This window comes from Manis pentadactyla, chromosome 15 (assembly GCF_030020395.1).
Source record: "Manis pentadactyla isolate mManPen7 chromosome 15, mManPen7.hap1, whole genome shotgun sequence".
NCBI lineage: Eukaryota > Metazoa > Chordata > Mammalia > Pholidota > Manidae > Manis > Manis pentadactyla.
The window spans coordinates 79,945,603-79,959,954 of record NC_080033.1 but is presented as its reverse complement, the minus strand read 5'-3'; the positions used below and the strand labels follow the sequence as shown (position 1 = coordinate 79,959,954).

At 60.2% G+C, this 14,352-nt stretch overlaps 1 protein-coding gene across 4 annotated transcripts in view; it reads right to left on the bottom strand.

Moving 5' to 3' along the window:
- Positions 1–13,958, bottom strand: part of GSE1 (Gse1 coiled-coil protein) — a 388,729-nt gene extending 374,771 nt beyond the window's left edge. For 2 of the 4 annotated variants that reach the window (XM_036924166.2, XM_036924165.2), the window contains exon 1: positions 11,612–13,958. In XM_036924166.2, the coding sequence (XP_036780061.2) occupies positions 11,612–13,945 (2,334 nt within the window). In that variant the 5' untranslated portion in view covers positions 13,946–13,958. The remainder of the gene's footprint in view (positions 1–11,611) is intronic. The other 2 variants (XM_036924164.2, XM_036924167.2) reach the window with 1 other exon arrangement.
- Positions 13,959–14,352: the final 394 nt, after the last annotated feature.

Genomic DNA, 14,352 nt, shown 5'->3' with positions numbered 1-14,352 from the left:
AGAAATTCTTTCTCCATGTGAGTCCTGGGAAGGTCCTCCTGACATACGCAGAACAATCTCAGCAAACAGGGGGCGGGGAGGGCCAGGAGCTCCAGAGCAGAGCTTGGCGAGAAGTTTCCAGAGGGTGTTCCAAGCATGCTCCGCTGAGCTTCCCGCAGGCTGCAGGCCAGATGCTGGGCTCCTGGGGGGTCCTCTGCTGAGGACGGGCAGGGACACAGCTCTGGCAGCCTGACAATCATGACATCAAAATTCAGGCGCCCAGAAAGTTACCAGGAAGGGGCTTCTTCCAGACCAACCTCCCCAAAGCAGCTGGAGAAACCTTTGCAGCCGCATGGACAAGCTCCTGACGCTGACCGCTGTGCGGCCCTGGGCAAGTCCTGTTCCCTCTCTGAACCTCAGAGGCCCTGATTTTCAGATGGAGATAATTCAGATAAACTAGACTTCATGATACAGCCAGAGACAGAGGGCTATGCCCTTGTGGGGTCAAGGCCAGTTTATCAGGAAGACAAACAATCGCAAGCCTGCAGAGGCCTCAAACTTCACAAAGCAGAAACTGCCAAAACTAAAGGGAGAAAAAAAACAAACCCCCCATGTGGTGGATTAACACTCCTCCCTCGGAGAATGTGGTGCGGTGTGTGTGCACGTGTCAGAGGGCACGCTCGGGCGGGGGGCAGGGGGTCAGGACTGGGACGTAAGGCAGCTCTGGGGATGTGCACGTGAGGGAAAAGGTGAGTGTGTCGAGGGTCTCGGGGGGCTGTCTGTGCACATGGAGGGGGCTGTCGAAGGGAGAATGGCCCCTTCCACCCCTCGTGCCGCACTGACAGCTGCAGCCCCCGCTGCCCCTCCAGTCCAGGGGCCTCCAGCTACGCCCATCTCCTCTGCCCCCTAGGCACCTGCCCTGAAGCCAGTCCTTCACCCCCAGAGAGACAGACCTCGCTCACCCTGGTCACCTAGGGACTGACAGCTGGGCAGTGACAGGTAATGGGTGGGCGAGGCCCAGACTTGGCCCCTTGATGGGAGGGAATGACGATCGCACCCTGGTGAGCTCACAAAACCAGGCCTCGGCCACCCCCACACAGTTCTGAACAGGAAAGAAAGTGCAGAGTTTCAGGAAGAGAAGGAGGACCAGGGGTGAGCAGGGCCACCAAGCCGGCCTCCAGCTCACACACAGCGTGACAAAGTGGGAAGAGAGGCCACGGGGGGACCAACCCTCGGCCATCCCCCAGCACGACCACTGGCAAGCCCTCGGCTTTGGAGAGGGAAAATGTGGGCTTTGTTTCCAGAACTGCACCCCCCAGCGAGGCCCGGATGACAGGCTCACAATGAGCTGCCCGACCTCCAGAGCGGAGCCCGCACACGGTCCCTGCGGCCGGCCAGGCTGCTGCAGGCAGGCGGCCCCACAGTGCTTGGTGCAGACAGGCCAGCCCGGGGAGCCCGCACCGCCAGCACAAAGCCGTGCTCTGAACAGTCCAGGCCTCCCTTGTCCGGCTCCCCGGGATGTCACACAATCGCACAAAAGACAGAACAGCACGTGGCTGTGAGAACAGCCCTCCGGCAGGGGTACGGGCAGGCGGAGGCCCAGCCGTTCCCAGGCCAATCCGAGGCTGCGCTCTCTGGGGGCATCCGAGCCGCCACCTGGAGGCTCCTCCGGGCTTCCCTACCGCAGCAGCTGCGGTGTGGCCACCAGGCCCCCCGAGCCCATGCCCCAGGCCCGCTGCCTCGGGGGGTCTGGACTGCCTCCCACCTGCCTCTGTCCTGGCCTGTCAGAACCCACACAAGCCTCTTAATCCTTGTGTGCGAACCTCTGGTCTGGAAGCTGAGAGACGAGGTTTACAGGCCTGGGAAGGCTAATAAAACAGGCGGCAGTGTGTCAGTGCTCTGAGCACTCCCTCCCACCAGCCCACTTCTGGAAGCTGATGCCGGGGACCAACGGCAGCCTCCCTGTGAGGCTGAGCCAGGGCAGGGCCGGAGGAAGGCCGGGCCCTGCCAGCCCCAGCCATCTCCCACAAGCACCAGGCAACCCGGGCGGGGGAAAGGCCACAGCCATGGTGTTGCACCACCCGTTCTTGCACGGCCCAGCTCTGCCATTTACTGTTAGTAATTTGATGCAAAACTCTCATGCTCATGAGCCCTGGCCTCCTCATCTGAAAAATGGGACTCGTGCCACCTATTCACAGGGCAGGTCACATCACCCTCCAGGGCAGAGGCGGGTGGGCAACCTGGGAGGAGGCCAGCATCTTACACAAGGTCACCAAGGTAGCTGGTGGCAGAGAGGAACCAGGGACAGGACTCACCAGGTACCTGGGGCTGGTGGACAGTCAGTGGGCAGCTACGGAAATGGAGCCAAGAGAGGTCAGTGGGAACCACAGGGCAGAGGGGAGCTGAACCTGGCACGTAGCCCACCTTTCATCTGCTTGAAGTCTTCCAAGTTTTCTATCATGAGGCACATATTATTTTTAAAACATTAGAATGATTCCTATAGTGTAACGACTGACAGGCAACATCCAAGCAGTACATTTAGAGAAATAAGGGTATATTTAAATGGCATTACTGGCACATAATCAGAAGGGAAAAGCCATTTCTAGTTTCACCACTTACTTAAGTCCTGCCAGTTTGTAGAACCTCCACTTGTGACCCCTCCTCCAGGCAGCCTTCCCTGACTTCCATCCCCCCAGCAGACCACCAAACATGGCTGGCAGCTTCCCTCAGGTCCTGGCTGAGCCACCCTCAGTCCTCTCCTCACTGACCCTTACTTGTCTCGGTCCACTGTCCTCTAAGCCAACCTTGCCTCTGGTGCGGCTACATCCTGGCCGCCCTTGGGAGGAGGGTTTTGGAGCAGTGAAGCCTTCAGACTCTGGAGCCAGCCAGCCTGGTTCGAATCTCAGCTCCAGTACTTCCCAGCTGTGTGGCTTCGGGCAGGTGACCTCCCCTCTCTGTGCCTCAATTTCCTTAGCAATAAAATAGGAAAACCTCTGTAAGCACGGTAGAGGGTCACACGGGGCACCCAGGGAATGCTGCCAGTGTTGTCAGCTGCTGTCACATCATCACCATATCCTTGCATCTCACCACATCTTCCTCAGGACCTGGTGGACGGACAGAACCTAAGTGCCCTTTCTCGTTGCCAGCTCTGCCCAAGAGACGATACTAACTAGCGGGCAGGATGACGTGGCCTGGATGGGCTCTGGCTTCGGACAGGGATCCCTTGGAGCCCGACTGCTTCTTCTCCCGACTTCCCGGCCAGCCCGCAGTGCCCTCGGGCAGGAACAGGGCAGGCGCTGCCCCTGCTCAGGCTCCCAGCACCCTTGCCCCGGCTCAGCTGAGCCAAATACCAACTGTGACCTTCGTGCCATTCATTCGAGGTCGCTGGCACCTCTCGAAGGAAACCCAATCCAGCGACCAGTTTCCTCCGGGCTCCACACCAACAGACCGGGTGGCAGAGAACAAAGGCAGGGCTGGGGCGGCCGGTGCTGGGGCCGGGAACCTGAGGGCCACTGGACTCACAGAGCCAGAGCAGACCTCGCCCTCAGGGGTCCCCCCACCCCCAGCCCAGACCCACTCCTGCCAACAGGTGCAGAAACACAAGAGGGTTACAGCCTAACAGCTGCACAGGAGCCAAGGGGCCGAGCTGCTAGCCCACCACCTGCTCCCATTTTACAGAGAGAAAATCGAGACCTAAGCAGGTGGGGGTCTGGCCCAAGGCCAACTATGAGCACCAGGGCCTCTGATTTCCAGGGCTGAGGCTGGAGCCACTCAAAAGCCCCCAGAGCAAGTGAAACCCGTTCTCACTTCCTGATACAACTCCCCTGATCTCAGAGAGGAGGCGACCAACTCCCAGCCTCAAACAGCCCGATGCCTGAAGCCTGAAGACCTGCAGCAGGGGCCCCGCTGTGGCCGATGAGCTGGAGGAGCTAGGCCTCCAGGACTTTGTCAAACCCGAGTCACACCACGTCGTTTGCCTGCTCAAAACCCTCAATGGGAAGCAGAACTCAGTGTTAAACCCGGCGTGACCAGAGGACCTTTCATCTGCTTGAAGTCTTCCAAGTTTTCTATCATGAGGCACATATTATTTTTAAAACATTAGGATGATTCCTATGGTATAATCAACTGACAGGCAACATCCAAGCAGCACATTTAGAGAAATAAGGGTATATTTAAATGGCATTACTGGCACATAATCAGAAGGGAAAAGCCACTTGTGACCCCTTCTCCAGGCAGCCTTCCCTGACTTCCATTCCTCCCAGCAGACCACTAAGCTATTCCTCTCTGGACTCCCCAAGAGAAATGAAACACACGTCCACGCAAAATCTCATACACAAATGTTCAAAGCGCTGTTATTCATAAGAGCCGAAAGGTGGAGGCGACCTCAGCGTCCATCAGCTGATGGGTGGATAAATGAAACGCAGGGCATCCAGCCAACAGAACAGGATTCAGCCACAGAAAGGGGTGAGGTGCTCACACACACCACTGCGCGGGTGAGCCCCAAAACACGCTGAGTGGAGGAAGCCGGGCACAAAACACCACATTAACCAGGCACAGATGATTGACACGTGGCTCCATTCACAGGAAATGTGGAAGAGGTAAGTCTATAGAGACAGAAGGAGCCCAGCACTGGGACAGGAGGGGAAGTGACTGCTAATGGGCACGGGGTCTCTGCTAGGGTGACGGGCACATTCTGGATGCCAGAGTGGTAGTGGCTGTGCAGCGCTTACCATGTAAAAACCACTGAACTGCATGCTCAAAAAGGGTGGATTTTATAGTATGTGAATGAGATCTCAATTTAAAAACAGACAAAACAATGTCTTCTCAGGGTTAGCCCAGGCCTGACTCGGCCCTCCAGCCTGGACCTTCCACCTTTGGGATGGACCCCTTCTGGGCCCCCTCAGGGTGGTCCCACGTCAGGCCCCTGTCCAGGCCGTCCTCACTGTTTGCGTGGCGGCCCTCACCCGACCCATCTCCCCCCGCTGCTCTGCTGACCAACGGCACCGCCCCTCCCTGCACCCGGTCTGTCTGCTCGCTGATGGACCCTGATGTCCAGAACAGTACCTGGGACACAGCAGGCGCTCAATAAAGACAGACTGAACAAATAAACAGAAGCCTTTGACTTCCACAGCCTTTAAGATAAAAGTCTCAAACTCCAGGGCTGTGCTTCCCCCCAGGTAATGGAATCTTCCAGAAGCTTTAAAGTATGAGGGCCACCAGGGCCACTCCTCAGAGATTCTGATGTAACAGGTTGGGTAGGGCCCAGTCACTGATATTTTTTAATTCCAACTAATTAAGCTGATTCAAATGCATATGCAGACACTGCCCACCCTTTCCACTGTGGCCGCCCCCCACCTCAGGCAGAGCTCTTGAAGGTTCTCACTTACCCCACAAACCTCACTGCCCACATCCAGACCTTTGCACATGCTCCTCCGCCAGGAGAACACGACCCCCACGTGGACCTGGCTGAGCCCTTTTCAGTCTTCAGGGCTCAGCTTAGATGTCACCTCCTCCAGGAAGCTTTCCCTTAACACACCCTCCTGTGGACTCCCAGCAGAACCCAGTATAGAACTCAATATGCAGCACAGCCACAGCCAGGCCCCTACACCCCGCTCCTCATCCCCACCAGCACCCAGGGGCAGGGACTGCCTGATTGCACACCATGTCCTCGGAGCACCAAATGCACACCTGTGTTGAGCTGATGGGTAGACTGTGTGGGTATTTTCTCCAGGGCAGCCCTGGACAGGGGTAGGTGCATGGGCAGGGTCAGGAGGCAGAGGCAGACCTGCTTTCCTGGCTCAGGACGGCCAGAATTTCTTTCAAACCTTATGCATCTCATTCGTTTGTTACTGAAAAGAGAGACCAGTGAAAGTGGCATTAGGGTGTGGCTTGCTGGTCCTCCTGGTGTTGTATTGCCCAAAAAAAAGATTATCATGAGGTTTTCCTAACCCTAACATGTTACCCTCCACAGGACAGAGTATCTTGGCACTCGGGGCCCGTACATGATATAGTGAATTTAAAACCTAGACCCCATGAAATTTGGAAATACTAGTCAAAGAGCACAAACTTCCAGGTATTAGATGAACAAGCCGGGATGTAATGTGCAACATGACGACTTTAGCTAATGATACCAAATCATATGCCTGAATGTTGCTAAGTGAGTAGATCTTAAATGCTCTTGCCACTGAAAAGAAATGGTCAGGACAGGACGTTGGCAGCAGCTGATGTGGTGGTAATGATCCTTTTGTAAACACGTAACTACACAGAGTCAATACCTTGTACACCCTAACCTTACACAATGTTACTTGTCAATTATAGCTCAACAAAGCTGGAAAAAAAAGGAAAATAAAAAAAAAAACAAGCAGTCATTCTCCCATTCCTACACCCACAGAAAAGAATAAATTCCAATAAATCACTAGATATTTTCCCATTAAGTCCAAATACAGCCTCAGTATCCTTCTCAACACAATGCCACCAGTTAGTCGGACCTCACGCATGGCACGCAAACTGCCTGGGAACCCTGAAGATGAGACCTTTCCCTTGGACAGCTGGGGACACTGAGCAAAGTCACATGGGAAGAAGCTCCTTTCACATCTGCCCCCATGAGCCGCCCACTTGGGGCTCTGGGGCAAATGGGAGCCAACATTCTAAATGCTCTTCCTGGGGAACATAAGTGTCATCCCACTCCACTGTCCCCACCAGAATCTGGACCTGGGGAAGAGGACAGACCTGAATTCCAGGCGTGGGCTCTTCCCCAGCCCAGAAAGCGTGCCAGTGAGGCAAAACTGCCTAGAACCTCCAAACCGTGCAGAGGCGACCTCCCCGGGGTGGGAACCAGGGCGATGGAAGCAGAGAAGGGACCAGAAAGCTTTGCACCTCACCAAAGACGGCTGCCCCTCGGCCCCGCCCTCCCCCTGCTCCAGGGAGCGCTGAGGTATGAAGACTTTTTGCCTCCACTTCTGCCCCAGCTGATTCCAATCACCTCCAGGTTTAAGACAAGGCACGTCTGGGAAGTTCAATCCTCTGAGCAGATGGCTCCCAAGCGGCCAAGAAAAGCACAGACCTCCCCTCCGAGGAGACGGTCGGAGCCCGAAAGAGGCCCAACGCCCGGTCACTTCCCAGCTGCGGCCTGGGAGATGGTGCCAGCGTCAGCCCAGCAGGGCGGCTTCCCCCAGCACCTTCTGGAAGGTCCTCTCATCCGGTCACCTTGCGCAGGTGCCCCATGAGGCTGGACCTGGGCAGGAAGCGCTGGCAGGCCCTCCCTGGAGAGCAGGGGGCTGGCGGGCGCAGAGAGCCGCGAAACCGGGAAACAGATGTGAGCGCTGCCCTGACAGGCGAGTGATGACAGAGGCTCTCTGCAGGCCTCCCGTGTCAGCGCCGGAGGAGAGAGGTGGCCGCAGGGGCAACACCTGTTCGGGCTGGGGGCCACGCTGGAGGGGCTGTGCTGGGTCCCAGGCAGGGGCCGGGCGTGGTTAGGCACACAGCTGCTGCTCCACCCCTCAGAGCCCTCCGGACCCGCTGCAAGAGGAAAGGGCGGCCCACCCGCCGACTGGCTTGCAAGGAAAGCAAATCGATCTGCTGCAGATCCATCTTGGACGGGAGGCAGGCTTCTCCCAGCTGCAGCAGGAGGTCCTGGTGGAAATCTGAATACCAGGGCAGAGTCGTGAGGGGCACAGACAAAGGGCACCACTTATCAACAGGGCAGAGAAACGAGGGGACAGCAGAGCCAGCCAGGGGGGGGCTTCTCTGAGCCTCTGCCCCATGCAAGCTAACTCCTGCCTCTCAGCTGCTCTGGGCGTGGGAGAAGGCGCACAGAGAGGAAATTAGGACCCAGCCACCTCCAGGGCACTGCCACCCTCACAGATGAAGCCCCGGAGGGGACAGAAAGGCAAGGACACAATAGAGGCTGGAGCACAGACTCCAGAGCCAGACTCCCACATCCAATGCTGAATGACCTGGGCAAACTCCTTGACCTCTCTGGACTTCCTTTTTCCTCTGTGAAATGGGAGAGCAATACTTCGGAAAAGAGGGTTGTCATGGGGTCTCTCCAAGCATGAGTACACATGAGGTGTGGGACGTGGAAAGCGTCCATAAAAGCACCATTGCCATTATCATGTCCCCAGATGCCGTTTCTGGCAGCCGGGCCAGCTGTGCCCCCAGCTCTGACAGGAGGGAAGACCATTCCTGGCCCCAGCAGAAAGGTGGGGGACAGAGGCTGAGATATCAGAGCCTGTGGGTACCTCAGGGAGGGAGGGAGGCAGGCAGGCATCCCACATCCCTCCTGTATACCAGCTGCTCTCACATCACGATCCTTCCCAGGCAATGACTGTCTCCACTTCCCAGATGCAGCAACTGAGGCTCAGAGAGGGCCTTACCCAAGGTCTTACCCAAGGTCACACAGCCAGCTCCCAGCAGAATGAAGACTGAAACCAGGTCTGTCTTAAGGCCAAGCCAGGGTCTTTCCATGGCTTCACAGAGCCTCCCATGTGCTGGGGTTCCTCCTGTGGGAAGGGGTGCCAGGCCCCCAGAAGAGTGAGCTGCAGCCTTTCCAGCCCAGCCCCGCACAGCCCCACCCAGGCAGCCAGCTCAGTCATGTGGCTACAGAGCAGGTGCTCTCCTGGGGCGAGGAACTCGGCTGGAGAGAAAAGCCACCAACACAATCCAGAGGGCTCCTGGGACACCTCCTCTCTCCTACGTTTTTTTGCTTAGTATTTCAAGTGTTCACTAATGAATGAACACTTATTAGGAAACAACTGGCGTGGTAAAGATGAGGTCCTGGAACACACTGTCCCCGCTAAGTGGCTTCCCTGTGGCCACCTTCCAATGTCCCTAGCCACCCCTCCCAAATCCTCAAACCACACACCACAGAGAGACAGAGTATGTATGGGAGAATCAAGGAGCCAGGAGGTGGCCTCAGGAGACCCTTCCCCTGTGGCTCCAAGGTGCCCTGCCCCTGGCAGCCCCTGCCGGGAGCTCCTTCATTTGTCTTTGGCTTCTGCCTCATGTGCCCATTTCCCATGCCACCCTGGTGCTTGGCCCCAGCCTCATCCTGCTTGCCTTCCCCCTCTGCAGAGAGCTGTGTTCTATGCCGGCCCTTCGTCCCCCCGCCCCCGACACTGAGGGCTCCGCACTTGCCATCAGTTCCTCAGCATCTGGAACAGCGCCTGGCTCAGAGTAGGCGCTCCATAAATATTTGCTGGATGAATGGGAGGGCTGGCGGGCAGAAGGCTGCATTTCTGGCATTCTCCTGACCATCAGTCAGGCGGCCTTCCAGGCGGGAGTTCTCCTTTGCTCTGCTGTGCAGCCTGAGACCCACACTGCCGCCTCCAAGACCACACCAGCATGGTCTCGCCCACCACCGGGGCTGGGTCCCTGCCCAGGCTACTGCACGCCTTCCTTCTTTGCAGAACATTTTACTGCTCTCCAGGGCCTTCGACTCTAGCCTGGCCTCCTCCTCCTGGGCTCAAGGCCTCTCGTGCACTCCAGCCTTACCCGCTTCATCCCCACCTGACCCCTCGCCCCCCAGCAAATCCTGCCCATCTCCCAAGGCTCCATCTCTGTCCAGCAGTCAATGCAAAAGGGCTCAGCGATCAGAAGACCTGGGTTCAAGACCACCTCAGCCACCTGCTGGCCGTATGACAGGCACCCAGGCCATTTCACTTCTCTAAGTCTCAATTTCCTTATCTGTGAAGTGGGACTAATAGGGCCACATAGAGCCACAGTCAGAAGCAAAGGAAACAACTTGCTTTAGAAAAGGTACCCAAGTTGGGTGACATGCAGCCTTCCCAAATGCATGCTGTGCACATCTGGGCCAACACCAGCTTGCGTTTTCATCCACACAGGGCTACCCTCGGCTCCGGCCTGCCCCCACTGGGCTGGAAACTGCAGCTTCTGTGGTTTCCTGACGTCCCTATCAGCTGAGGCCACTGCTGGCATCTCATCACCTCCTGAGGAGTAAGCTAATCCACAGGAGAAAAGTCACCACAGTTCAGATGCTCCACAGAAAACACCAAGAGGCCTGACATTACCCCACCCGGCACCATCACTGAGCCTAAAATCCACACCCAGCCTGCAAACTGGGAGCCTTGCCGAGAACTTACCTGACCCTAAGAGATTCTGTCCCAGGATTTCAAGCATCCAAATGCCCCAGTTCATTCTCATCCAGCCCTTCAAGGCAGGAGATCTACACTTCCACTCCCAGGCCAAGGAAATGAGTTCAGGGAAGATAAAACACATACTCCTAGGCACTCAGTCACTAAGAGAAAGGGCAGGATCAGAACCAAGGTCTGTCCTCCCCCAAAGCCAGGCTTGCCTCCCGGTTCTGGCCCTTCTAGAAACTGTGGTTCTTCAGAATCCCAGCAGCAGATACCCCGGCCAGACTGCCACATGCCCCAGGGAGGGGTTCAGCATGCACAGCCCGCAGTGACGCGCATGTCCATTTAGAACGAGAGGCTATCTCACCAAAGCCTCCAAAAACCGCTTGTGAGGTCCAGAGGGGACATCAAAAGAGAAAGAACCAGAGCAGAGCCTGAAGGCAAGGGGCCATGGACCTATGGAGGCAAGCATGGACTTTACAGATGCAACCACAGGGAGGGAACACCGAACGGCGGAATCCCCACGTACACGCACACGCATGTACACATGGGAGACAGGATCAGAAACCTCTCAAACGGACGGAACAACCATTTGCGGACGGGCCAGAGATGCCCCTCCCCAGTCACACATCCTTCTGCCGGCCCCTCGCCAGGAGCTACCACTACAGGAGCCTGGTTAAAACAGGCTGCTGTGTCTTTGGTGGGAATTAGGATTCATGGCCCCAGTGACCAGGATGGTGATCACAACTCACAGATGTCTACTTCCCCAGACCCTCGGGGGGCAGGTCCTGCCTCAGCCTTTGCAAAACCGGCTCCAAAATGAACCGAGTCCCGTCTGGCTTCTCCTGGGCAGGCAGGCAGCGTGCAGGCAGGCGTCATATAAACAAGGCAAACGCCAGACCTCCCGCCCTCCTCCTGCACAGCTGACTTGCAGAGAAGAAAGACTCTTCCCACTGGGGGAAAAGTCTGGTTAGGCTACTGTCCCCTGGGTCCCAAACCCCTGCATCTGGAAATCTGTTTTTATCTGCAGTTAAGCAACCAGAGAATCTCAAAGGAGAAGTGTGAACTTGGGTGGAAAACTCTGGAAAAGCTAAGCTGCACTCGGGAGCTGGAGTGGAGAGGAACTTCCACCTCTGATGTGTTTCAAACTGGGCAAGTACAGAGACCTCTCGCTGACCTGCACGGCTGGACTAATTACCAATGTTATCAGGCGGATGACAGACATGCCCCACACTTCCTCTGTTTGATAGATTCTGCCGCAAACACACTCAAGTTCGGGCCCATGCCTGCTGCTTTCTGCTGTGCCCTGTTCCACAAGACCTCTCCTGGCCCCCAGCTCCTCTGACCCGCCACAAGCCTCCGGGCCCAGCCGGGCCAACACACTCACCAAGCCCCAGCCCAGGGACCCAAGGAGCGCACCTCCTGCTGGAACGCACTGCACAGAATCACTGTAAAGTCCTCCCCAGCAGAGGAACAGAGAGGGACATGGCTTCCTTCCCAGTTCGGATTTCAGAGGATGAGATGCGAAGACGCCTTACCTGCATCACAGCTGCCACCGGGGAGCTCCAGCCCGTGGGTCCCTGGCGGGCGAGCCCATGGCCAGCACACACCAGGGTCCCGCAGTCCAGGCAGGCACCGATGATCAGCTGCCGCCCGTCGTCCACCAGCAGGCTGTGGCTCGCTCGCAAGGTGTAGAGAAACAAGGGCAGCCGGGCCACCCGCACGGCCTTCAGCCCAAGACAGCGTTTCTTCTCCTGCTGGCAGAAGAAGCACACGAACGTCTCCACTTGGTATTGCCGGGACCAGGCGCTGACGGCGTGGTGCGCGCTGCGGGCCTCGTGCTGCAGCCACTGGCCCAGCAGGTCGTGGTAGCAGAGCACGCAGGTGGCCACCAGGCCGGTGGCGTCGGCAGGCCTGGCACGCGGGGCGGGCGGGTAGACTGTGAGGAAGGGAAAGAAGGGCTCCTTCTCGCCAGAGCGGCCGGAGGGGTTCACGTTGAGCTGGAACTCCTTCCCGGGGCCCAGCTCAGCCCCGCAGGTATAGCAGATGGACGCCGGGCTGCCCTGGGCGGACGCGGGCGGCTCGGAGAGGGCGTGGTCGGAGGCAGAGAAAGCCTGGTGGTACCTGCCCAGGAAGCCCTGCACAGAGGTGATGAGCTCCTCGTTCTGGCAGGCCCGGTACAGGGCCCAGACGTCCTCCAGGACGCTGAAGCACTTGGGGCAGCTGCGGACCTCACAGCGCTTGTTGGGGCCCCGGGCATTGGGGGGGCAGGGCAGGAGGCTGAGAAAGGGGAAGTGCATGGAGCCCCGGGCATTGCCATTGAGGATCCTGGAGACCACGGTCCGGGCGTCCTGGGTACAGTCCTCCCCACAGAGGTAGCAGGCCTCTGGCAGGGCCCCAGCTGGCGGGCCCTCTTCCCGGGGCAGGCGCCGGCCCTTGGAGGCCATGCCGGGGGCGTGGCTGTTCAGGGGCACCACGTACAGCCGCTGCAGGACGGGCACGCTGGCCAGCTCGAAGCTCTGCCACTGCTGCATGAGCGAGGAGAAGCAGCATGGGCACACCAGGGTGCTGCCGCCCTCGCTGACGGGCTGCGCCCCGGGGGGCGGGCTGTGCAGCCACAGGAACGGGAAGAAGGGGGCCTGCGCCAGCTTCTCCTGCTTCTGCACGTGGATCTGGTGTTGCGAGGCTGGGGACAGGGCTGCCCCGCAGATGTAGCAGCAAAGGCCCCCTGGTGGCGCAGTCCGGCTCTCCAGGGGAGCCCAGGGGGCACGGCTACCGTTTTCCTTCTCTCTGGGGCCGGGGAGAGGCTGCTCCTTGCGGTCCTCTTCCTCGCTGGTAATGTTGATGTCACTGTCCTCAGACGGACAGTAGCCCGCGCGAGTCTCCCCCAGCGGCCTGCTCTCGGGGGTCTTGGCGGCCCGGCCAGAAGGGGCTCCTCTCACTCCATCTGCAGGGGCCACTCGGACTGGAGGGCCTGGCCACGGGTCCTGAATGCCTCTCAGGACGCTGGCCCGGGCCTCGGGGACCCAGTGCCTTCCTGCGCCCTTCCGCCTACGCCTAACGCCGGTCTTGGGCTCCCCGTCCACGCGGAGCTTGGGGGGGACCCTCTCCTCCTCCACTTCTCGCTGCGCGGGGGCGTCCGCGCCGTGTCCCAGAGGAGGGCCGGGCGCCGGCCTCCACTCCTGGCAGCGGCCCCCGCGAGCCCCTGGCCCCGGGGTGGCCCGCGCCGCCGGCACCCCGTCCCGGAGGGGGCTGGCGGCGTCGCGCGCGGCCGGGTCGGGCTCCGAGAGGGGGTCGGTGTCCGACAGCTCCGACAGCTCCGAGTCCCGCGTGTCCTCGGCGGCCGTGCGGGACCCGGGGCCGCCGCCGGCGTCCTCGTCGTCGTCGTCGTCGCCGTCGCCGGCCGCGCCGCCCAGCGCGTAGGCGACGTTCCACTCGCGGGGGGCCCCGGCGCCCCCGCGCCGCCCGCCCGCGCCCGCGTCGCACTGGTGGGGCCGCTTGAGCCAGTACATGCGCTTGTCCACCGGCGTGCGGGCGCGCTCGAAGGCGGCCCACTGCTCGCCCAGGAAGCAGCGGCACACGGCGCACACCAGCACGCAGCCGTCGGCCGGGCACAGCTCGCGCGCCCCGGGCGCCGGCTCCTGCTGCTGCAGGAACGGGAAGAAGGGCTGCGCCGGGGACCCCGCGCCCGCCGCCGCCGCCGCCGCCGCCGGCTGCTTCACCTGCAGCTTCAGCTCCTTGCCGCGCCCGATGCCGCCGCCGCAGATGAAGCAGGAGAGCGGCGCGCCGCCGCCCACGCCGCCCGCCGCCCGCTCGCCCACGGCTGCCATGAGCCGCTGCTTGCGGGAGACCGGCGCCGGCCGCCCGCTCATGGCCGCGCCGCGCCCGCCCCGGGCCGCGCTCAGCGCCCGCCGCCGCCGCCGCCGCCGCCGCCGCCGCCGCCGCCGCGCCCAACTTGGAGCATGTGTGCGCGCCGCGAAGTTTGGCGGCGGGCGGCCGGCGCGGGCGCTCGGCCGCCCGCAGGGGCGCCTCCCGGCCTGCCGAACCCCCGGCCTGCCGAGCCCCCCGGCGGCGCCGCGGCGAGCGCGCCCGGAACGCAGCGGCGGCGGCGGCGGCGGCGGCGGGCCCCGGGCGGCTGGAGCGGCGGCCGCATGTGCGAGCTCCGGCGCCTGCCGGCGCGTTGGGTCATTTAATTGGGGAGGAGGGAGGCGGGGCGGCGGGCGGGCGGGGGAGGGGACGGAGGGCGGCGCGGCCATGAGCGGGCGGGGGAATCCCTCCC